General features: G+C 54.2%; 1 protein-coding gene and 1 pseudogene across 5 annotated transcripts; one reads left to right on the top strand and one right to left on the bottom strand.

Annotated features, from left to right (window-relative positions):
- Window positions 1-595: 595 nt before the first annotated feature.
- Window positions 596-18,808, top strand: Wnt11 (Wnt family member 11). Of its 5 annotated transcripts, XM_029479810.1 has the most exons (7): window positions 596-763; window positions 1,470-1,629; window positions 4,413-4,595; window positions 11,716-11,951; window positions 12,530-12,807; window positions 15,343-15,635; window positions 18,175-18,808. In XM_029479810.1, the coding sequence occupies exons 3-7, from the start codon at window positions 4,513-4,515 to the stop codon at window positions 18,347-18,349; spliced, it is 1,065 nt and encodes a 354-aa protein (XP_029335670.1). In that variant the 5' UTR covers window positions 596-763; window positions 1,470-1,629; window positions 4,413-4,512; the 3' UTR covers window positions 18,350-18,808. The 5 variants fall into 5 exon arrangements, with proteins under 5 accessions (XP_029335670.1, XP_021024103.1, XP_029335671.1 ...); XM_021168444.2 differs by lacking the exon at window positions 1,470-1,629; XM_029479811.1 differs by lacking the exon at window positions 596-763 and having other exon boundaries at window positions 1,335-1,629.
- Window positions 18,809-19,824: 1,016 nt separating this feature from the next.
- Window positions 19,825-20,313, bottom strand: LOC110297992 (annotated as a pseudogene).
- Between the last annotated feature and the right edge of the window lie 1,609 nt (window positions 20,314-21,922).

Genomic DNA, 21,922 nt, shown 5'->3' on the forward strand with positions numbered 1-21,922 from the left:
AAGACACAGCCTACTATGAGGCACTTTTTGGTGCTCTTCTCATAGCAGAGCCCTTGCACCTCTTAGAGGTGAGCGCCCTTCTGAGATGCCTAGAAAGATGGCCCAATGAAGCTTGTAGGACCACAGCAGAAGCGCAGAGCTCAAGACCTCCAAACTCCTGAAGCATGTAAGGGGCAAACGCATTTAGTAACGCTGTCCTCCGCACTCTGATTCAGGTCAGACCCTCTGGCTAGTTCAGGCTCTTTGCTGATCATTACTAGCTTCGGAGGTGGGCCGTCCCTGCGCCCGGCGCGCTGCTGGCACTCAACAGGCATGCTTTCAACACTAACTGTGGCGAGCAAATTCTCTTCCGTACAGCAATAGGGTGCAAAGTGTCCCGGAGCGCCGGGCGGGCGCCGCGGGTCCGAGGCGTCATGGGGACCCCGCCCCGCCCCGCGCGAGCCACCGGGTGGGGATTCGGCGCGCTGACGTGGGCGGATCAAAGCGGCGGTCCGCGCCTTATAAAGCGCTTGGGCCGACCGGCGCCGCAGATCGTGCCGGGCGAAGAGAGAGCTCCGGAGATCCGCGGGCGCAGGCCGGAGCCGAGCACAACCGACCGCCTTGGCGTCCGCGCCCGAGTTGCCAGGATCCCCGGCTCCCTGCTGAGCTGCGTCTGGAAGAAGCAATCCTCGCTGCTCCCGCCGGCGGGGGACCGCACTCGCAACTCCTGGGGGCGGCCGAGGTTGCAGGGGCAGGCTGGGCGCGCCGGGAGAGCGTCCCAAAGGTGAGCAGTGGCCGCGGCTAATATTAATCAGGAACCCACTGGGTAGGGAGGGAGGCGACTGAGCCCTAGAGACCCCCTTATTGATAGGACACCCACTCCCGGAGAAGCAAACCAAAGCTTTGGTCGCTCTCCTTTCCTCACTTCTCTCCTCCGCAGCATTTCGAGTAACTCCTCTTGGGGGAACGCAACTTCCCGGACGACCCTGGGACTAGGGGCCTGGTGTGTGCGTGTGTGTGTGTGTGTGTGTGTGTGTGTGTGTGAAGGATGGGGTGGGTTGTATGGTTCCTTCAGGTCTCCCCCTTCAGGTTCTTCCGTCCTATCCCCCATCCCAGGACTCGGTCCCCTCCCTCGCAGTCTGCGGGTTGATGAGGTCACGCCCGAGCCATCCCGGGGGTGGGGGGATTTGGATCCCGCGACAGAGGGTGTGTGTGAGGAGGCGAGAGAGGGGGACAAAAGCCGAGAAGTCCCTAGCTCCTGCCAGAGCAGGAGGGGATAGCTCCGAGAGGTGAGAAGGGCTCCTAGAGGCAGCTGGGAAGGGGGGCGAGTTTGTTTACCGATCTCAGCTCCAGGTTGGGGGCTGGGGATGGGGAGGAGAGTCCTGCCCCCGCCCTGTGACACATCTGGAGCCGCTCCGAACATCTGGCTTACATCCACCAGCCCGGTACCTTCCACCCGTGGCACTGAATTGCCTCCGTGTCCCTTACAGTCTTTGGGAACACAGGATTCCGCTCCAGCGGGTGGCAGGAGTTCTGCACTCTCCCTATCCGCTTTTCAAACACCGCGTCTCCGCGGTGACCTGGAACAACATAGAAGATCCTGACAGACTCTCCGCTGAGCTTAAAGCCAGGTCTCAAGCAACCTCGCAGGTAACCTTGAAGCTGTCGCTCGGCGTCCCTGTCGCACCCTTTTCGTTTTGAGTGCTGCGCGGCCAGCCTCTTGGAGCAGCCCATTTGGTCATTATACTTGGTCAATTGCGGACATTGTCCGGGTGCACAGCACCAAAGCTGGAGCCAGCATAGCACACCGGGGTTGGGAGAGGCTCGGCCAATCCTCGCCGGTTAGCCTGAGCCGGAAGGTTATCTAAAGTAAAGTTTCTAAAGCTCTCCAAGGCTCCAAGCCTTAAGATCACCTGTTGGCGGCCCGGGGCTGGGCCACAGTGTCCGTAGTGTCCGACGTTTGCACAGCTCTGGGAGGCTCATTCTTCCGACTGCTGCAAGCTGGGTAGCTTAGACTTAGTGTCCAAGGAGAGGAAGAAAGATTTGCTCTCTCTTTCTCTATAAGCACTGCTTTTTTTCCGCGGACCCACTATGAGACTGTCCCCATTGCAGGCTGGGCGCCCAGTCTGAAGCAAGAGGTTGCGTAGTTAGTTCAGGGATAACGAAAACAAGTCTTAAGGGATAACCAAGGCCAAGAGGGAAGTCACTCTGCGCTTCATCCAAGACGGGAACAGTAGAGCCCGAAGTCCCACTGTGTGAGGCCGGGGCAGATATTTCTTTGAACCCAGGCTTAGCGCCCCCTGGCGGACCGGGGACTTCGAGCGACGAATGCGCTCTGACCCTCTGGGCGCAAGGTGAGGGTGACACAGCGGCTCCCAAGGCTGTCCTGGACCTTCTTAGGTAGGACGAGAATAATATCAGTACCCAGAGACCAAGGTGCTTTTTAAGCAACGCGCCGGGGTGACGGAAGGAGAAGTCTAGGGCCTCTGGAGCTGCTGGGAAGAGCAGGGAATAGCTGGAGGCCTGGGTCCCTGACCGACTGCTGTGCGGTTTGGGCCACCCTTCCTCTCACTGGGAGTCGTATATTGATACCCCGCTGTAAGTCCTTGAGATTCCTTCTGCGACTTAGCGATCTCCTCCTACTTAGAAATTCTGGGTGCCTTCGGGGATCCCACACTTTAAGAGGGAACAAAGAGACAATGACTGGTGTTTTGAGGGGCCCCCCCTCCTCTGCGATCTGATCCTGCAGACATTTTTTTTCTGATTTGGGGGAAGTGTGCAAACTTCCAACAGGGAGAGAAAGATCTGGATACAGGAGAGGTAAGAGGAAGATTCGGACTGCACCAAAAATCCCGTTGAGACCCCAGCTTGGAGTCGTGTTTGTGCCAAGCATTTCAGACTTGGGGGACTCTGTGAAGGGGGGGGGGGATAATTCAAGGTTTTCTGCTTGAATTCCTCTGGATTCTGCCAGAAGGTCCCAGAAAACTATGACGTTTCAAACCCGTGTGTGTGTGTGTGTGTGTGTGTGTGTGTGTTTTGAAACACCCAGGCGTGCATAGGCTACACAGGTATGTATAATAATAGCGGATACAGAGAGAAGATCAGACGAAGATCAGAAAGCTGGAGTCCAGTTCTTTGCTTTTTAATAAAAGGGAAAACTTAGGCTGGGGTGGTTGAGGAATTGCCCAAACTCACAGAGCCAGATGAGAACCGCTCTTCCCTGTTCCAGAGACACCCCCCCCCTCCCCTCCCAAGTCTGGCACCTCCTTCCTCAGACTCTGTAGACCCTTTTGGAAGGAATCCCTTTGTCCTTGCTGCTCCAGAGGGGAGAGGGGCTGTGTGTGTATGACTCGGGGCGAATGCCAGGTGTTGGTAAATTTGGGAGAAGCCTGGAAGGGAGTTAATGAGGTGAGAATGATGAGAAGGGAGTCAAGCCTCAGAAAGCAGCTCCGCAGGCTGCAAGCGGGCGGGGTGGCGGCTCCTCCGCGGCCCTAGCTCGCCGCCTGGCGGTCCCAGAATCAACCTCTTGCAGGCCTGGAGCTTCCCTGCTCTGCTAGGGAGCTCTGGCGCTGCCTCGTCCAGACTGAGGCACTGAAGTGGCAAGTCTGAAGTAGCTCTTCAGGCGCTGGAGATGCCTCAGTGTGTAAAGAGCACCCACTTCCACCCCATTTTTGCAGTTTCCCCTTCCCTTACTGGAAAGTAGGTACCCAGAGATGGCACCATCTTCTGTGTTCTCCCTGCCCTTAGCTTACCCGGCACAGGTAGACGAAATAGCTCAACAGCCCAGCACCAACTAACTGAACAGCCTAACAACTAATTGAACAGATGTTTCCACATCTCTGGGCCTCGGTTTCCTCATCTGAGATGGATGGAGTGACAATACCCATCACAGGTCTGAGAAGAGTAAAGATGGCTACACTAGGAGACTGTTCTCTGTAAAAGGAGAATTCTGCTCAGATCACCCCATTCTCAGATGAATAAACTGTAGACTCATTAAAGCTGCAATAACTAATAATCGATATCGTGGATTAGTATAGGAGCCTAAATCATATTCCGGATCAGTTCCTCTCCTTGCGGTCGCTACGTCAGTTTGTTTTTGCGCTGCTGCTGCTGCTGCTGCTGGTGGGGTCTCCTCCTTGCGGTCCTCTCCAGGCTCTCTGCTGGGTCTCCCCAGAACCTCCGATCTGCTTTACCCTGTCCTTCCTGGGCGGCTCAGCCCTGATTTGCCCTGGGCGGCACGCCTTCTGCCGCGCTAGGGTCTCACCTAATCCGAGCCTGACGCCTGACGCCGGCGGGTCTCGGGCTCTTCGGGGAGAGAGCGGACGCCTTCCTCGCTCAGCCTCCCGGGCCCGACCCCTCCTTTGTAATTTGAATAAAACGCCTCCCAGCCCGCGCGCCGCCTTAACCGGCCGCCCTGTTCTCCGTGATTGCAGGCGGCGTGCGCGCAGGAACAGCAGCGGTGGCCTGCAGGCGGCGGAGTTCGGCGCGGCTCCTGCAGGGTGCGACCCCCGGGAGCGCCGGGAGCGCGCGACGATGAGGGCGCGGCCGCAGGTCTGCGAGGCTCTGCTCTTTGCCTTGGCGCTCCACACCGGCGTGTGCTATGGCATCAAGTGGCTGTAAGTAGGACTCTGTTTTCACTCCAATGGGCCATTGGGCGAGAAGCTGGAGAGGTTGGGTGAGCGCACTAAAATCTTCGAGGCTAAGTTGGCTTGGGCGTCGTGGGCGAGCCGTTCTTAGCTCGGCGACCTCTTCTGCGATATGCTGTTCTTACCCTCCGCGGACTTGCGAAGTGGGTAAACGGATTTTCTCATCCAGGCCAGGGTTGCTCAAAGGCCAGTGAGGGACTAGGGAAACATCCTTTCCAAGAAGCATAACTCAGAGAGGGTCTGCTCAGTTCAGGACACAGGGTCCAGTTCAGGATCATGGCCTGTCAGCCTCCAGGAGGTCTGCTAAGAGAGTTTTGACCCCTTCCACCTGGGGACCTTCGGGGAAGTGTCACCTTCTGGGGCCTCTGAGTATTCGGTCTGTCAGAAGGATAGTTAGTGCCGGCTCCTTGGGATCTGATTGGAGACTCCTTAAAGAGCTTCTGAAGGCCCGAAGCTAAGGGATGTCCTGGAAGGATAAATGGTCGCTGGGGGCAATTTTCCTGGTTTCCTTGTGCAGTGCTAGTTCCTCCCGTGGTGGCTGCGGTAGGCAGTGCGAAAGGAGTGGGATATGGTGAAAGGCAGCCCCTTCCTGAAGGAGCTGCCCCTGGGCTCGGAGAGATAAGCCTGGGCTGTAAATAACTTTCCAGGAGTTGTAAGAGTGGAGGCTCCGGGGCTCGGAGGAGGGCAGCCTGGTTAGGTCACCCATGAGGGTTACAGAGATTTTCTAGAGGCTGCCACTTTTGGCTGCAGAAGTGGGGAGTTTGGCAGGTCGGAGATATGGAGGACACTCTCAGAGTACAGTGCCCGGAGTGGGAGAGTCAAGAACAGGAATGTGTCTGCCTTGCTCAGATCATGGTTAGGGAGCCTGCAGGTCAAACAAGGGATTGATAGATTATGGGCACTGAAGAGGGTCGGTCCAGGAATTCGCTTTGAAGAAGGGATTACTGCAACACACTGAACCTCTGGAAAACTGTCTGGAGGTTCCTGGTCCAGCCTTTTCTGGTGCTGAGTTCTTGATTAAATAATTCGGGAGGGAAATCCCATCTTCTTGTACTTCTGGTTTACAAGAAAGGGGGTCTGTCCTGGGCCAGGCTCCTTCGAACCTCCTCCTGCTGCTGTCAGGCACTCTTGCTTACTGGGCTGGGCATGAGCCAGGGAGAGAAGCCCCTTCAGCCATTGCTTTACAGACCAGGGGATGAGGTGAAGAGAGGGAAGGGGTTGCTGACAGCTACAGGGGCCTTCATGGCCGAGCACCAAGCTTGGGTGACTTGTTTTGTTTATAGAGTCCTGGGGACAGAACTCTCATCTCTCTTTACCTGCCCTACAAAGGGAGTCCTGAGTTTCTAAGGATTCATGTGACTCACACAGTCCCAAGCTGGCGCATGCTGGGGATGGGGTGGGGTACGTGGCCGGCTGAGAGCAACACCCAGTTTTGCTCTACTACGTCTAGCCTTGACACACATGGGCACAGCTCAGAGTCTGCACTCAAGACATCTCCCAGGGAGGACTTGACGGGCAGAGATGGAATGTGAAGCAGGTGTCCCAGGCTGGAGGAAGAACAAGGACAGAAGTATGGGGGCAGGAGCATCCCCTGTCCCCTGCAGGGAGCAGGGACCACAGGGTGTCCTATTACACAGCTCTGAGAGCTGCAGGCCTCTATCTGATTTGTTAACACTCCATGAGATAGGTGACAGACTGGCTTTTCATTGCTTCACAATAAGGAAGTTAAGGTATAGAGAGGGTAAGTAGCGGCCACAAGGTCACATGCTGGCCCTGTGGCTGTGAGATCAGAGGAACCCAAGCAGAGGGCTTACAAGGCTAACCCTTGATAATGGTTGAACTATTACTGCAGCTGGAAAATAGAGGGCCTGGGAGAAGTAAAGCTTAAGAATAGTATAGCCAAGCTTGGCAGCAGAGGCTGGTAATCTCCGCTACTGAAGAGGCTGAGGCAGGAGGATTGCAAGTTCAGTGCCTAGCCAAGGTACAGATTCATTCAAAGCCAGCCAGAGCCACCTGGTGAGACTCTGCCTTAACATTTAAAAATAATGATAAGGGTTGGGAGTACAGCCCAGCATGTGGGAGGCCCTGGGTTCAGTCCTCTGCCTGTGGGGGGAAGAGTGGGAGCAGGCATAGGCACTTGTGCACACAGATGCAGCCTTGCTGGGTGCCGGGTGCTATTTTTTGACATACATATGGCTTCTTTTCAGTCTCCCAATCCGTGTTGTGTGTTCTGCTTTCCTGAGCCCCTCTGCCCAGCAGAGGAAAGGAACACCTTGGGGGATCTTTAGCAGAGTTTCATAGCCAATGAGGAGTAGAGCAGGCCTTTGGGTCGGGGCTGTTGGTAGAAGGAAGTCCCGGGACAGTTGTGCAGTGGGGGTAGGGACTCGTCAGGGCCAGCTGTCCTGGGGCAGTCCTGGGGACCATGTGTGCAGGCTTGGAAAGTGACCTGGAGATGAAAGGGACATTTGACACAAGAACTGAAACCAGATGTGACTTAGTGGCCTGAGGTGCCCACCTGGTGGGCTTCTGGGACAGACAGGCTAAACAGGTGGGATCAGGGATTGGGGAGCAGGGTCGCAACCTGACTGCCTGGTGATCCTGGTGATACACTGAGAACCTGAAGCATTGCCTCCAAAGCCAGAGGTGCAGAGAAACCATGATGGGTCAAATGTGGGGAGGGGTGGGGTGGGGGAGATGTGAGCCTCTTGCTCCCTCTGGTGGAGGGGTTGGGGAAGAAAGACCCCTGGCCAGCTAAGGGACTTTGATAGGCTGTTCTCTCCACAGCTGGCAGTACTGAGCCTGCCACTCAGCAAGGGTGGGGCCTCTCTAGGAAGAGTCTTAAGAGGCTCTGGCAGGAATGTAGTGGCTCTGAAGTGGGGCAGCAAGAGCGCCAGCCTAGGAATCCATGTTTAGCTTAAGTGATCACTTTCTGTCAGGCAGACCTTGGGCAAGACTTCAGTCTCTCTGTACCTCAGCTTCTCAGCTCTGACACAGGCCGGAGGAAGTCCTGGTCTGGGGTCTGGGAGGTCTAGCTTCTAGCTGGGATCTGCCTCTAATAGGCTGCACACAGAAGTGGGCAAGTTCTGCTCTCCCTCAACGAGGTTGATAGCACATGGGATCTTTTTTCCACTTTGGCTAGCAAGTGTCTGGCCAAGGCCACCAGCTAGGGCTCTTTTTAAGGCTGATCCTGTGCCTGTGGAGCCAGTTGGGGCCTCAGAGGTCTAGGCAGCGCCTGCTAGGCAGGACTGGAGCTACAGCTTAGAGGTTACCAACCTTCATTCAGTTCAGTCGCCCCCTCTGTGCAGTGCAGGGAAGGAGCTGGCCTTGTTCATCGTGATTCTAAGGTCCTAAGACAAGTTCCTGGGAACATTCTGGGACCCCTGTTCCCTGGTTCTTCTCCTTGGAACTGGTAGCTTCATCTTCCACCCAGCCTGGTGTCCTGAAGAGCACTGGGTTTTAGATCTAGGATATCATTGAGGAATTCCAATTTGTCATCAAAGGGAAAGCTCCCCAAGGCCATCCCTGGGGGGGGGCAGATGGGAGTACAGAGAAGGTCTGACCTTGCCTGGTTGGCATAGACAGGTTCCATTTTTCCTGCTTCATGGGTAATTGTCTATGATGTTGTCCAGACAACCCAAAGCTTGGTAGGTAGATGAGCTAAATAGTTTTAGCGAATAGTTTCTCCCACCTTTCTGGGGTCAGCAGGGTCCCCAGAAACATAAACAAAGGGCCACCTTCCTTGGCCAGCTTTGAGAACCCTGAAGCCATCCATATCCATGACCACGGTCTCCTAATTTTACAAGTGGAGTTTTTGATGTCAGATTCAATCTACTGCCAGGCTTGCCCCTGGGGTGCTTCTTTGGAGTCCAGCTTTGCCCAAGAAACTTAGCATTGTGAGAACCAGACTGCAGAATGACAAGAGACTTTGGACCAGGCCACCCAAGGCAGTAAAAGGCGGGGCCATAAGGAAGGCCTTTCTGGAAGGTGGCCTTACCTGAGTCAAGTACCACAGAAATGCCCGGACACAAAGCTACTGGCAACCCAAAAAGACCCCCTCATGATGGACTTGCCAGAAAAGAAGCTCCACGGTGTGAGAAAGGAGAAGCAACGGCCACTCAGGACCTGGGGGTAGGAGGAGGGGTGGACCTGGAGACAGAACCAGGGGGTAGGAGAGGGATGGAAGTCTATGGCTTAGTGAGGACGTTGGAAGGTGACTTCCCAGTTGTGTCACTGAAAAATATGCTCTCACAGAACTATGAGCATTGAATGCTATACACTGGGAAACTGAGGCTGGGCGCTGGCAGTGGCTCACCCAGGTCACACGGTGAATGTGTAACCAAGCCTGAGCTTGATCCAGAAGAACCCCAACTCCTGAGTGAGGGAAGTCTCTCTCAACCCAGGGCCTAGGCTCCCCAGTGAACTCTCCCTTCCCTCCTGTCCTCTCCTGCATGCTCTCCCCCACATCCCCACTCCTAGATAAACTGAAATGTTTCCAATTAGGGGTATTCTGGAGCAGGCCAGCTTGCGAGCTGTCCACGGTGGCTCCCCCGCCTCTGCCTTAGTCCTGATTGCCTCCCCAAGGGGGTTCACTTACCCAGGTCATTACCGCTAATCAGCGGATGCCTGGGCTGCCCTTGCAGTGTGTGGGGGAGGGGAGGGAGGTCTACGACTGTGCCAGCTGCTCCTGAGGATCCTGTGGATGACCATGTCCCCTGCTGTCCCTGGCAGGGGTCTGCACTCTGCCTGCCTCGCTTCCAGGTGTCTGCTGAGATAGCCCTGTGGGAGGTCCCCTTCCTAGATAGAATTCCTTTAGCCTGGGGACTTCAGAGGGGATTAGGGAAGCAGAGTCCCCCAGTTCCCCCCACCAGTGAGCCTAGGTACTGGGGTGCACTGGGTGCTGGGCCTCAGAGTAGCTCCAGACCTCAGGAACTGCTCGCACTGCCCAGCAGGAAGGACTCCATCAGCACTCCACTTCTTGGCTAACACCTACTTTTTAGTGAGCAGGCATCCAGGGTTATGCCAAGAAGACAGCCATGATGCTTGCATGAGCTGTGTGCCTCTGGTCCTTGTAAACTTTCCACTTTAACCATAGCAAGCAGCCCAGTGGGGAGGGAAAAGACAGCATGCATCCAGGAAGGATGAAGCGGTCGCTCATACCCACCCAGGGGCCCAGGGGCGGGAGGCAAGCCGTGCAGGCTGTGTTGGGAGAGCTGAACTCCTGGGCTGCGGGAGAGCTCAGGTGTGCTCGGAGGAGGAGCCACAGCAGGGCCATTTGCCTCTATGATCTGAGCCCACACAGGCGGGCTTCATAGGCCAAATGGATCTGCTTAGACCAGGGAGCCATCTGAGACACACACCCTGCACGATCCCTCTCTATGGGCCAGGGCTACAAGAGGTAACATGGCTTAGGACACTCACCTTCTCATCAGGTTAGTTAAGGCAACCTAACCACAAATGTCAGGCTAGGCCTTCTGCCCTCAGGGGCTGCTTCCTGGGTCCTCTATATTGGGTTCTGTATTGGGGCTCTCTCTCTCTCTCTCTCTCTGTGTCTCTCTCTCTCTCTCTGTGTGTGTGTGTATGTGTGTGTGTTATAGTGGATAGAGTATAGTGGATAGAGTATGGCAGAGAGGGGCGAGAAGAAGTCAACTTATCAACAATTACCTCATTTGGCCTTCACCTGCATTTTGTAGTTTTTCAAAATGAAGAGCTGTACACTCTGTGCACACAGCACACAGAGGAAATCGGGTCTCTTCACTCCTTTAGATTTAAGATTCCCTTAACAATGATCTGAGGCACTAATTCTGGGATCACAGGCATGTGTCACCATGTCTGACATGAGGACATTATCTTACTTAAGCCTCTCCATTGCCTTCTTTTTTGGGGGGGGGGGGGAAGGAGTCCTAGACAGGGTGTGGCCTATCTCTGAAGCCCCTGGCTGTTCTGGAACTTGCTCTGTAGATCAGGTTGGCCTTGAACTCAGATCCACCTGCCTTTACCTCCCATGTACTTGGGATGAACCGTAATCCATTGTCTTTTAAGGTAGAAATGATCCTTGAAGCAGATGAGGGCCATGAGGCCCAGAGAGGTTAGGTGATTTGCTTAAGTCACACAGCAGTGTCTCAAGCTTGGGTCTTTCCCTAAGCCATGCATACATACATACATACATACATACTTACATACATACAGCTGGAACCTCTGGGGCCCTTACTGTCTAATTGCTGATGGGCTTGTGTAGCCCTTAGGTTGGGACCTCCTGGAAGAAAGGATCTATGCCATGTTTGTAACCAAAGGAGGCTGGGAAGTCTTGGTGTGTAGTTACCATTCCTTCCTTGAGTAGAAGTTCTTTGATTCAGTTGGGAATGAGAAGGAAAAGGCATTCCTGGCGTCAGGACAACCCTGGACAAAGGCATGGTGGTAAGGAAGTCCCAGGATCACCAGATCCCAACCAGGGACATGTAGCATGCAAGTCCAGAGATCGTTGAAGGTCTGGGTTCGATGCTGAATTTTCTGAATTCTGGATCACCCTAAAATTGAGTGTCCTTGCATTGTTGAATCCTTTGCTCTGGCGTGGACTTTACAATGGTGATAAATGGGTGTAGAAGTAAATGCAGTAATGGTGTAAAGCTCTTAAATCACGGTGTGCACTAGGAAAAGGACTTAATTAATAGCACGTGTGGTTATTATGAGACTCAGCAGTTGCCCGGGGTCTGGCACAGGGCTACCAGTGCTGCGTGAACGGATGGAATGGGAGTGGGTCGTGACCAGGAGAACCCAGGCAGCAGCTGGAAGTGCCTTACAGATTGCAAATGTCTTCATTCCTAAGACATTTATATAATTCAGTCAGGATAAGAAACGTGATCTCGTGTTAGAATTCGGGGATAAGACCCAGAGAGAGACAATGTCACGCTCCGGGTGGTGGGTGGGCTAGGGTGGGCAAGCCATGTTGCTCTGCGACATGGCGCTTTGCTTCTTGGTTTCCTGGCTCTTTACAAGAGTGACTCAGAGCCTGTGGAGAGGAGGGCTGGCCTGCAGAGCAAACGCCCCTCACACCCCGTCTTTCTCCCCCGTTGGTGATTTTCGGGGTATGCAGGGCACTGTCCAAGACTCCGGCAGCCTTGGCACTGAATCAGACGCAACACTGTAAACAGCTGGAGGGCCTGGTGTCTGCGCAGGTGCAGCTCTGCCGCAGCAACCTGGAGCTCATGCGCACCATCGTGCACGCCGCCCGGGGGGCCATGAAGGCCTGCCGTAGGGCCTTCGCTGACATGCGCTGGAACTGCTCCTCCATCGAGCTCGCCCCCAACTACCTGCTTGACCTGGAGAGAGGTATGGGCTCTGGGGCGCCGCACTGCTGTGGTGGGGGGATCCAGGCGGAAGCTCGGTGTGTTTGGATAGGTGCGTGGATTCATGGGTGGACGGATGGATGACTAGATGGATGGTTACACAGATGGATAAGCCGTGGCTGGGTGGACGCTTGAGCGGATGAGTCAATCTTAGATATGGCTTTCAGGCACGAATTGAAGAATGAATAAACATTAGTGAATGAATATATCAGCACATACAGTGGCCCGAATAACACTTCTGGATACACATGTGCTATAATGCACTGATGAAGGAGGGGTATAGCCGTAGAAGGTACCAAGGTGGCTGCCTGCTGTACTAAAAGCCACATCAATATAATGAGACTGCTGGAGAGCCCACCCCTGGGCAGGCAGGTGGGCCTAGGCAAACCTGGTTGGCAGGAACTGTTTCGATGTGCAAAGTAGTCAGGGGTAGCAGGGATAGCAGGCTTCCTGGAGGAAGGTGTGGGGACCCGAATACATATAGTGGATAATGCCAGACACAGGCACCTCCCTGGCTCTCAGTGATAGCAGTCTGCTTGCTGACGCTCACTTCTCCCACAGGTACCCGGGAGTCAGCCTTCGTGTATGCCCTGTCGGCCGCCACCATCAGTCACACCATCGCCCGGGCCTGCACCTCTGGCGACCTGCCCGGCTGCTCCTGCGGCCCCGTCCCAGGTGAGCCACCCGGGCCCGGGAACCGCTGGGGAGGATGTGCGGACAACCTCAGCTACGGGCTCCTCATGGGGGCCAAGTTTTCCGATGCTCCTATGAAGGTGAAAAAAACAGGATCCCAAGCCAATAAACTGATGCGTCTACACAACAGTGAAGTGGGGAGACAGGTAACCATCCCCCACCCGCCCCCGAGGGTGCGCCTGGGCCACTGGCTGGAGAAGGGCCATAGTGGGCCCCAAGAGGGGGTGGGAGAGGGGGTGGACTGGGACCCTGCTGCTTCTCCCTCTCTAGAGCTTGTGCTCCTTCTCCTTTAGGGAGTCTCCAAGATTCAGGTGCTCCAAGCAGAGGGAACGGTGAACTAGGAGCCCAGAGCTCAGGGTTCTGCCTTTGGCTCTGGTCCTGAGCTTCTTTCCCAACTGTAAAGTGGTGGCAGGGTGGGTGCTCCTGCAAGCTCCTCAGCCTTCCTTCAGGGCAGGGAGAGGCTGGGCCACAGGCTTTACACCAAATCATGTCTTTGTAAGTGGGGAAAGGGATTCCACACTGCCCTGAGAGCAGAGCTCCCATCATGTGCTACCTGAGAGCACAGCTCCCATCATGTGCTACCTTAGAGCACAGCTCCCATCATGTGCTACCAGTGTCTCCCCATTTCTCAGTTACTGCACAGAAGGCTGGGTGAGTGAGAACAAATGTATCACATTAAACTTTTACTTGTGTGTGTGTGTATCTGTGTGTGTTAGATAAAAGTACAACTTGGGGAGGGTTAGATTGGATCTCCCCTACTGGGTTCTAGGGATCCAACTCAGATTATCAGGCTTGGCACAAGTCGTCTTTACTTGTTGAATGTTCCAGCCCCTTCTTCCAATCCATGATGTGACCATGTGCTGACTCTTTCCCTCCTGGGATCCCAGAACAACTCCCAGAAGGTTCTATTGTCCCCTTTCCACTGATAAGGAAACAACCCCAGCATGAGTATCCTGTGCAGAAGGCATCTCTCACACAATTGAGCCAGGGTGGCTCAGTTAGAAACACGTGGCCTGAGGAGGCTGAATATGTGAAACCCACATCTGTGGCCTGTCATGGCAGGACACTTGAATGTCTGGGCCATCCTTGCATGGTCTGGGAAAACTGAGGCCAAATCGCACTATGGATCTGTTTCAGAGCCTTGCCAGGGACTTAGGGCTCCTGCCTCCCAGTTATAGGGCTTGTCCCATTGCAGGAAGCCAGAGAGCTCTCTACCCACCCCTCTTCTAGCTATGGCAACCCCAGGCTCCAACCAGGATGCACGCCCTCTGAGCTCCTGTGCTGAGCAAGAGGATGCCTGGCTTCCATCTCTCAGGCCTGCCCTTGGGGCCACATGCAAAAGGCCAATGCTGGCCCCCAGTAGTTGGGGCTGTGTGAGGATGACCCCAGGACTAGGCAGTTTAGCGCCTGCCCATGAGTAGCCAACCCTTCCCCCACCTGACTCAAGGAACTGAGCCTCAGGCTCTGTTCCGGGTTCCTTCGGCCCTCTGTGGCTCCTTCTTCTCCCTCCTGGGTTTCCAGCATGTTCTAGACTCTATACCTAGTGTGCTTCTTCCTGTTGCAGTTCCTTCCTGCAGACTGACCCTTTGTCTGGCTCCCTGCCAACTCACTGACAGAGGGATTGGGGCAAAGCCATGACAACTCTAGCCTCAGTTTCTCCAGCCAGGAGATGCAGAGTGTGAGTTCAGGTGACCTGTGACCCTTCCAGGACAAGGGAGGGGGAATTGTCCTGTGACTAGAAGAGGGTTTGAAGAGCCGTTGAATAGAAGGGGCCTTGGGAGAGGTCTAACCTCTGCCTTGCAGACACCAACAGGAAACTGAGGCCTATGGGGTAGAGTCTTATCTCAGACCAGGGCTAGATCCTACCTAAGGGCCTAGCCCAGAGGTTTCCAGTTTCCCCCACAGCTCTGATTTAAACTGCATGTTCAGAGCCAATATTGACTTACACTGTTGTAACTCACACACCCCTTTGGCCCGGCCCATTTAACCCGTGCAGCATTCTACCAGGAAGCATGCCAGCCAGCTTTGTACTTTATAGCAGAGGTCCTGTCCTTTAGACCGAGGGTCACCTGGCAGCCTGTGGGTGGGTCCTGAAGGAGATGGCCACCAAACCCTCACACTGTCCCCCTCCTGTTTACCCCATCATTCCTCCCTCCCCAGCTGCCTTCCCTCTTGCTTCTCTTTTTCTTGCTGCTCTTCTGGCAAGCCTCTAGTGAGTCTTGGTTCTATGGAAGAGAGAAGGCATAGAATGATTGAAAACCACAGCTTTGGATTCACTGTCAGATGCAGGTTCAAGTCCCAGCCCCACAGTTTTCTAACTGCAAACTTAGGTGTCACGTCTTTGAGCCTTCCTGTTTAGTAGAGGGGAAAACATGAGTCTCCCGGATGGGCTAAAGTGGCTGTGTTAGAGCACTTGTCCAGAGTGGATATCTGAGAAGTGGCGTCTGTTACTCCCCACCTGCCGCAAAGACCACTCTCTTCCTACCTGCCCCTCTTAGCTCCTCTGGAGTGGAAGCATGACTCCCAACTCCTCCTAGCTTTAGAGCCAATGCTTCATCCCTTGAGGGTCCAGTGGGGCATGAATCCCTAAGATCACCCAGGCATGGAGTAGGGGTCAGGGTACTGACAGGCCAGGGAGGGGTTCTGTCCTGTCACCTCGCCAACACCCCGGCTGTCCGCAGGCTCTACGTGCCTCCCTGGAAACGAAGTGTAAATGCCATGGGGTGTCTGGCTCCTGCTCCATCCGCACCTGTTGGAAGGGGCTGCAAGAGCTCCAGGATGTGGCTGCTGACCTCAAGACCCGCTACCTGTCAGCCACGAAGGTGGTACACCGGCCTATGGGCACTCGCAAACATTTGGTGCCCAAGGACCTGGATATCCGGCCTGTGAAGGACTCAGAACTTGTGTATCTACAGAGCTCCCCTGATTTCTGCATGAAGAATGAGAAGGTGGGATCCCATGGGACCCAAGACAGGTAAGTGCCACACGAATGTCACACTCAGGGCTGGGCCAGGCACAGTGGTGACTCAGCGGGCATTCGGAGGGTGGAGTCCTTGCTTAGTGGAGGGCAGAGGTTCCAGGGAGACTAATGGGACTCGGGAGATAGAGGCTGGTGGCTCCACCTTCTCCCAGATAGGAAGTAACAATAGCAGTACAGGAAGACAGGGGACATGAACGGCTGCCTAACATGGAGCAGGAGCTCAATAAACGTCCCACAAACAGGTGAAGGATAAATGCCTGCCCTCACTGGACAAAGGAGGAACTGAGAGGCACAAGAAGTAGGGACAGCATCAAATCTAAGGATACACCGGAAGTACCTGAAACAGAGCAAATGAGCTTTTGTAGAAAGGATACTCCTTTGTCCCCTGATAAGTGCCAGCCCTCCCTCAGGCTCTAGATCCTCCCATGTCCACTTGGAGTCCACCTGGTTTGGGCCTGGGGTCCTCACAGCTGCCCCAGCTTTGACTATGGATAGGGAGACAGGGCAGACAAGAAAGGAGCCCATGCCGATGGTTCTGCGCAGCCTTACTGTGTGCCAGGTAGTGCTACATCCCCAAAGATGGTTCATGGAAACCCAGCGAAGAAAGGTCTATGATCAGATGTACCTGGGAAGCTCTTTGGTCATCCCCAAAGCCTGAGGGAGCCTCAGCTAAGGATTTGATTAAACAGAGTTTCCCAGAGGTACACAGCCAGGGAAATCTTTTATTAAGGAGCCCCTAATAGCATTCCACAAAGCTGGTGTGCACAAGGTTAGGGAAATACGGAGCGGAGAGCGGGTGTCTGGGAACGTGTCTGGCACATAGTTGGTGCCCAGCCAGCATCTGCTTCCTCCGCAGCCCACGGTCCTGCCTGTAAGAGGGGAGGGATGGTTTGGGGCTCCGTCCCCATAGGCCAGGACTCTGTGAGGAAGAGGCCCAGGCTCCCATCTGGAGGCCAGATTGAGGGGGTCGGCAGAGTGGAGATGGAATGGGTCAGGCAAAGGAGACAGGAAGGAACGGGAGTCTGATTTGAAGCGGCAGGGTAAGTGTGAGCGCCGAGAAGGGGAGATGATTCTGTTTCACAGAGGGGCTGGGCACAGGGCCCCAGCGGGCTATGGAATGAGCCCTATATCACTGGAAAACTCTGTCCATAGGCTGTGGGCCGGTTTCCTGCCAGGTTCCTCAGCCGCCAACTGTATGCCACAGACACAGCCCTTCTTCAGCTGTGGCTCTGTTGGTGTTCAGTTACTCTTTCACTATGCTGCTATGACCTGAAGTCTTTATTAGGCAGGGACATGGCAGTGGGAGACACTGACTTTCATGGAGACCTTCCCCTCTGCCATAGCTTAGGGCAGGGGGTGAGCAGTGGTCTTGGAGGCTGTGTTGAGGAGAGAACTTTTGCTTGTCACTGATTCCAGTGAGAGCATCTGCTGTCCTGCACTGTCTGCTGCACAAACAGAAGGGCACAGGAATGTCTCTGGGGAGATGAGCCACCGCCAGCTCCCTTGGACACCTGCAGGCTAGCACTCACAGATAAAGTGCCCAGGCCCATCTTGCCTCCTGTGCTGTTTTTAGTGTTCCAGAATGTATCCTGGGAGTTTTAATTGTAAAGATGACGCTCGTCTCCACAGCAGCATAGTGAAAGATTAACTGTGAAGGCTGGGTACTCTATGGTAAAATGCCAGCCTTGTAAGCTTGAGGATCTGCGTTCAGATCCCCACCACCCACATGATGACAGCAACTCGAACAGTGAGGTGGGGCAGGGATAGGAGGGGTCCCCAAAACTCACTGTCCATTCTTCCCAAGTGGATCCCCGAGCTCTGGGTTTAAACTTCCAATGGGTAGATGGATGGATGCATGGATAGATGCATGCGTGCATACATACATACATACATACATACACACATAGGTAGGTAGATATGAAAGGAGATATAGATACATACATGCACACACATACATACATGGGTAGATAGATAGATAGATACATGGATACATGGATACATGGATAGATACAGAGATACAGAGACAGACAGTAGGGTGGAAGAGACAGAGACAGAGCCCCAGTGGAACATGCAGTGCAGGGCAGCAGTTGCTCTCACTGGAATCCGTGCCAAGCAAAAGCTCTTTCTCAATATTGACACCAAGGCTGCTCACCCCTCTCCCCTAAATATGACATTCAATGTGGACCTTGACCTCCAAATAAATGTATGCACACATCTGTGCACATGGACAGGTAATACACACATGCTACACACAATAGACACTGGTTCTTCTGGGATTTGGAAGTAGAAAAAAAAATAATAAAGGAAACCAGACAACTTAAGAGATAAAATAGGCTCAGCTCAAGCGTTCTGTCGAGGCTTATTGGAAACACAGGGAAGTTAGGGAACAGGAAAGCCTGTTTCCCCAAAGATTGATTCCCCCTTCTTAGAGCCAGCCACCAGGTGAGGCTGCAGGCTACTTGGCAGGGAGGTGCAGGTGCTGGAGGTGATGGGCACCCACTGACCTCTTGTTCCCACCCCCCACCCCCTCCAGGCAGTGCAACAAGACCTCCAACGGCAGTGACAGCTGCGACCTCATGTGCTGTGGGCGCGGCTACAACCCCTACACGGACAGAGTGGTGGAGCGATGTCACTGCAAGTACCACTGGTGCTGCTATGTCACCTGCCGCAGGTGTGAGCGCACGGTGGAGCGCTATGTCTGCAAGTGAGACCATATGCCCCCGCACCTGTGCAGGGGTGCGTATGCCCCGCCCCTGAGGAGGGGTGCTGCTCCTCTGAGGACCCACTCAAGGGCCTAGAGACCTCGGTGGACTTCCCTGCAGATGCCAGATGCCAGGCGTGGGAGGCGGCTTGTGCTGTGCCTCCACTTGGAAGACACCACAACAGGAGGCCTGGTCGCCCTGGGAGAGCCGGGGCATCAAAGGAAACTGATAGGATTAAAAATAACCTGGCAGCCTGGGGCCTGAGTGCCCACATGTTGCCTTCCAGGCTGCTCCAAGAAGTCAGGGCAGGGATGGGTAAGACTGTGTGCATTTGACCTTTCAAGGCCAGAAAGACCAGCTTTCTGGAATGTTCTTTGGGACCCTGTGCCCACCACATGGAACCACTAACTTGAGTTGTAAATTTTTATTTTCCTTCCCCTCTCCCGTGGGATGTGGGAGTTACAGAAATATTTATAATAATACAACATTTTCTTTGGGGTGGTTCACTTCAATCCCTCTTTATATATTATATATATAAATATATATAATGATTATATATTTTAAACAAGTGTGTGAAATAAATGCTGAGCAAGCCCCAACCTGCCCCCAAATCTCTGCCCTCCTCAAGTGACCCCAGCAGATCCTGGGCTGGCAGGAGGACTCTCCAGTTTCCAGGCAAGGCGGCCTCCCATTGATGTCCCAGCCCCACCCGGTCCTCCGACCTGGTCCTGGCCCGTTTCCCTGTATGTGATCTGTTGGTCAAGGGTGAGGACAGACGTCTTGAAACATAACCCTAGTTGGCAGTATCTTTATTCCTCAGGGACATTCTTACAGCACAGCCATTGGCCACGGTTTCAGACCCATTAAGCTTGCTGCAAGAAAGCTGAGACCTTAGGGAGGCTGCTGCCCTGGTAGGTTTTTGGTGGGACCCTGAATGGTGGGCCTGGCCCATACTATTGCCCTGTCTATGAGGCTGGGCTTGCACTGTCTAAGCCTGGACATTGGGGAAGGCCCAGGCTCACAGCTCATGCCCGAACAGGGCTTGTGGCTACTGATGTGCTACAACACAGGGACCAACAGGACCGATTCCCATTTTCAGGTGTGGAACCAGGTGGGCCAGGAAAAACTGTTTGGGTTTGGAGGGGTTGGGGGAGGAGGGAAGGCCTGCTGCAGGTGGGGTTAGGGAGATGGTGGGGATCTGATTTGGACAGGGGTGCAGACTGAGGTGCAGGGCGGACTCCCGTGTGGGAATGAGCAGATGTTAGGGCCTAGGGTTCTGAAGTAAGCCAGGCTGCAGAGTCACCTTTGTCAAGCCAGGAGGACCTGGCCTGTCTGTGATGTCTGCCTATAGGCTGGAGGCAGCAAGTAAAGGATGGAGGGACAGCCGGGAGGAGGCAAGAGCTGGGGGACACGGCCATCCTTCTCTGGCTTTATCTTTCATTCTTTTTAAAGATTTTTTAGCAATGGAAACAAAAATATACCTAAAACTGAAACTTCTCGGGGAACCACTTGTTCGTTCGTGTCTTAGGCAGATCTTCAATTCCACTTAACCTTGGCCTCCAGCCTGGCCTTGCAGTTTCAGAGCTGGGTCTCCAAAGGCATCCTCGTTGACAACAGTTTTGTCCAAGAGGATATCCACAGGGCACCTCATGGGCATGAGGTGATTGCAATTATAAACTCTCACAAAGGACTTGACCTTTGACCTCTTGACAATTTTCTTTTTGCTCGTGGCAGTTTTGTCCTCTTGGGGATAGTGGTCAATTCCAGCCACCTGAGCAGAGTTGTAAGGATCATCTGAGAGGCACCGTCATCAATGTTCTTCATGACAACAGCTTTGCATCCGGAGTAGCAGCCAGCCAGCAAACTTCCTTAGGTTTCCTGAATTTGCCCAACAGCGTCCAGCAGGCAAATAGCAGGAAAATAACGTTAACTCTTGAAAATGGTTGATACAAAGAACAGGCCTGGCCCATGCAAGTCCCTCCCCCACCCCAAGACAGAAAAATTGCTAAGAACCTATGTTTTGTGCTGCTGGTGTGTGTTGGGGGACCACCCAAAACAAGGATGCAAAAGAATGTTCCAAACAGTTTCTGTGTGTGGCTTCCACACTTCGAAGCTAACGGATAGGCTCCCTCAGAGGCAGCTAGAAAGGGAGACCTTCCCCACCGAAGCCCTACTGAGCAAGGCCCCAGGGCCTGGGCAGGGTTTCATGGAGAGAAATGGGGGCTGCTGGTGGGTCAGGGAGGATGGAATGGAAAATTTGTCAGAAAGCAGGCAGGCCATAGGTTGGGAGATAGCTGGATTTTGTGGCTCTCCTCCAAGCTCTGCCTGCAGGCTTGTGATGTGGGGGTGGCAGAGTCTCAGAACCACGGGCTGGAAAGGACCTCAAGATAAGTCTTCAGGTCTCCTTTGAGTCTGTTTTCCAGATGAGGAAGTCCCTGATGGGAGGGGCCATCTGATGGCCATTGCTGAAAGAGGCTGGGGATAGAGAGGGACCCTGCCAGGGTGACCAGTGTCTTTATTAGTCTGCCCTGATGTGTCTTCTCCTTGGCCCCGGTCCCCTAGCACTCGAGTCCACCTGTCGCCATAGACTAGCTTTCTGCTGCAGTTTCTGTAGCTTAGTACCCCTCAGCTATGATGCCCACTGTTTACATGCCTACTGTTTACATACCTACTGTGGGCATCTGCTGATTCTTTCAGAGGCCCAGAATTATCACTCTCCCCCCTCCCCCTTTTCTTGTTTTTTTTTTTGAGACAGGGTTTTCCTTTGTAGTCCTAACTGTCCTGGAACTCACTCTGTAGACCAGGCTGGTATTGTCACTCTTAGAATGCCCGTCTGCATGCCTCCCTCTTCTGGCTCCTCACAGCCCTTGAACCTTTCAAGCAACTATAGCAAGCCCCTCCCCTCAGTCAGTCAAAGCTCTCCTCCAAGGCCCAGGTAGACAGCTCCCTTTTCCAATGAGCCTTTTGTGACCACTCCTAGCCTAGACTGGCCTCTCCAGGGTTCCTGCAGTCTCTGGTATCTCCCTCTAATGCCCTGCTGGGCCAGAGTGTTTCCCAGCCTGCGCTGTATCCCGACCTGCCCTCCCACCCCCAGCTCTCTGAGTCACCCTGGGCTGAGACCAGCCTGTGAACACAATGGGGCTCTGGAGCTGAGCACAAGGCACTCCTCAGAATTGAAGGCACCCCGCCATGGTGCAGAGTAGCTATATTAGTATAAAGGAACTGTTCACATGTCCCTGCTGCGTTCCAGTCCCCCTTATCCCAGGTCATCCTCACAGCAGCGTCCCCATATGTGAGCAGTCACTCTCTGACAGGTGAAAACTTGGGTTCCCAAAGGACACCTGACTTGCCCCCAAATCATAGCCAGCTCTCAACAGAGTGGGGCTCAGAGCTCAGGCATGCCCTATTGCTGCGTTTCCTAGATGGGAGGGAGACTTGGCTCAGGGCAGGAGAGGCTCCTGACTCAGGGGGCCTGTGTGCCTGCCACTGACTAGTCCCTAGACCTGTGAAGAAGCCCTGAACCTCCTGGCTAACTAGGTGCTAGGCAACCAAGAGGGAGGGAATCACTAGACCTGGACA

The sequence above is a fragment of the Mus caroli genome, chromosome 7 (assembly GCF_900094665.2).
Source record: "Mus caroli chromosome 7, CAROLI_EIJ_v1.1, whole genome shotgun sequence".
Lineage (NCBI taxonomy): Eukaryota > Metazoa > Chordata > Mammalia > Rodentia > Muridae > Mus > Mus caroli.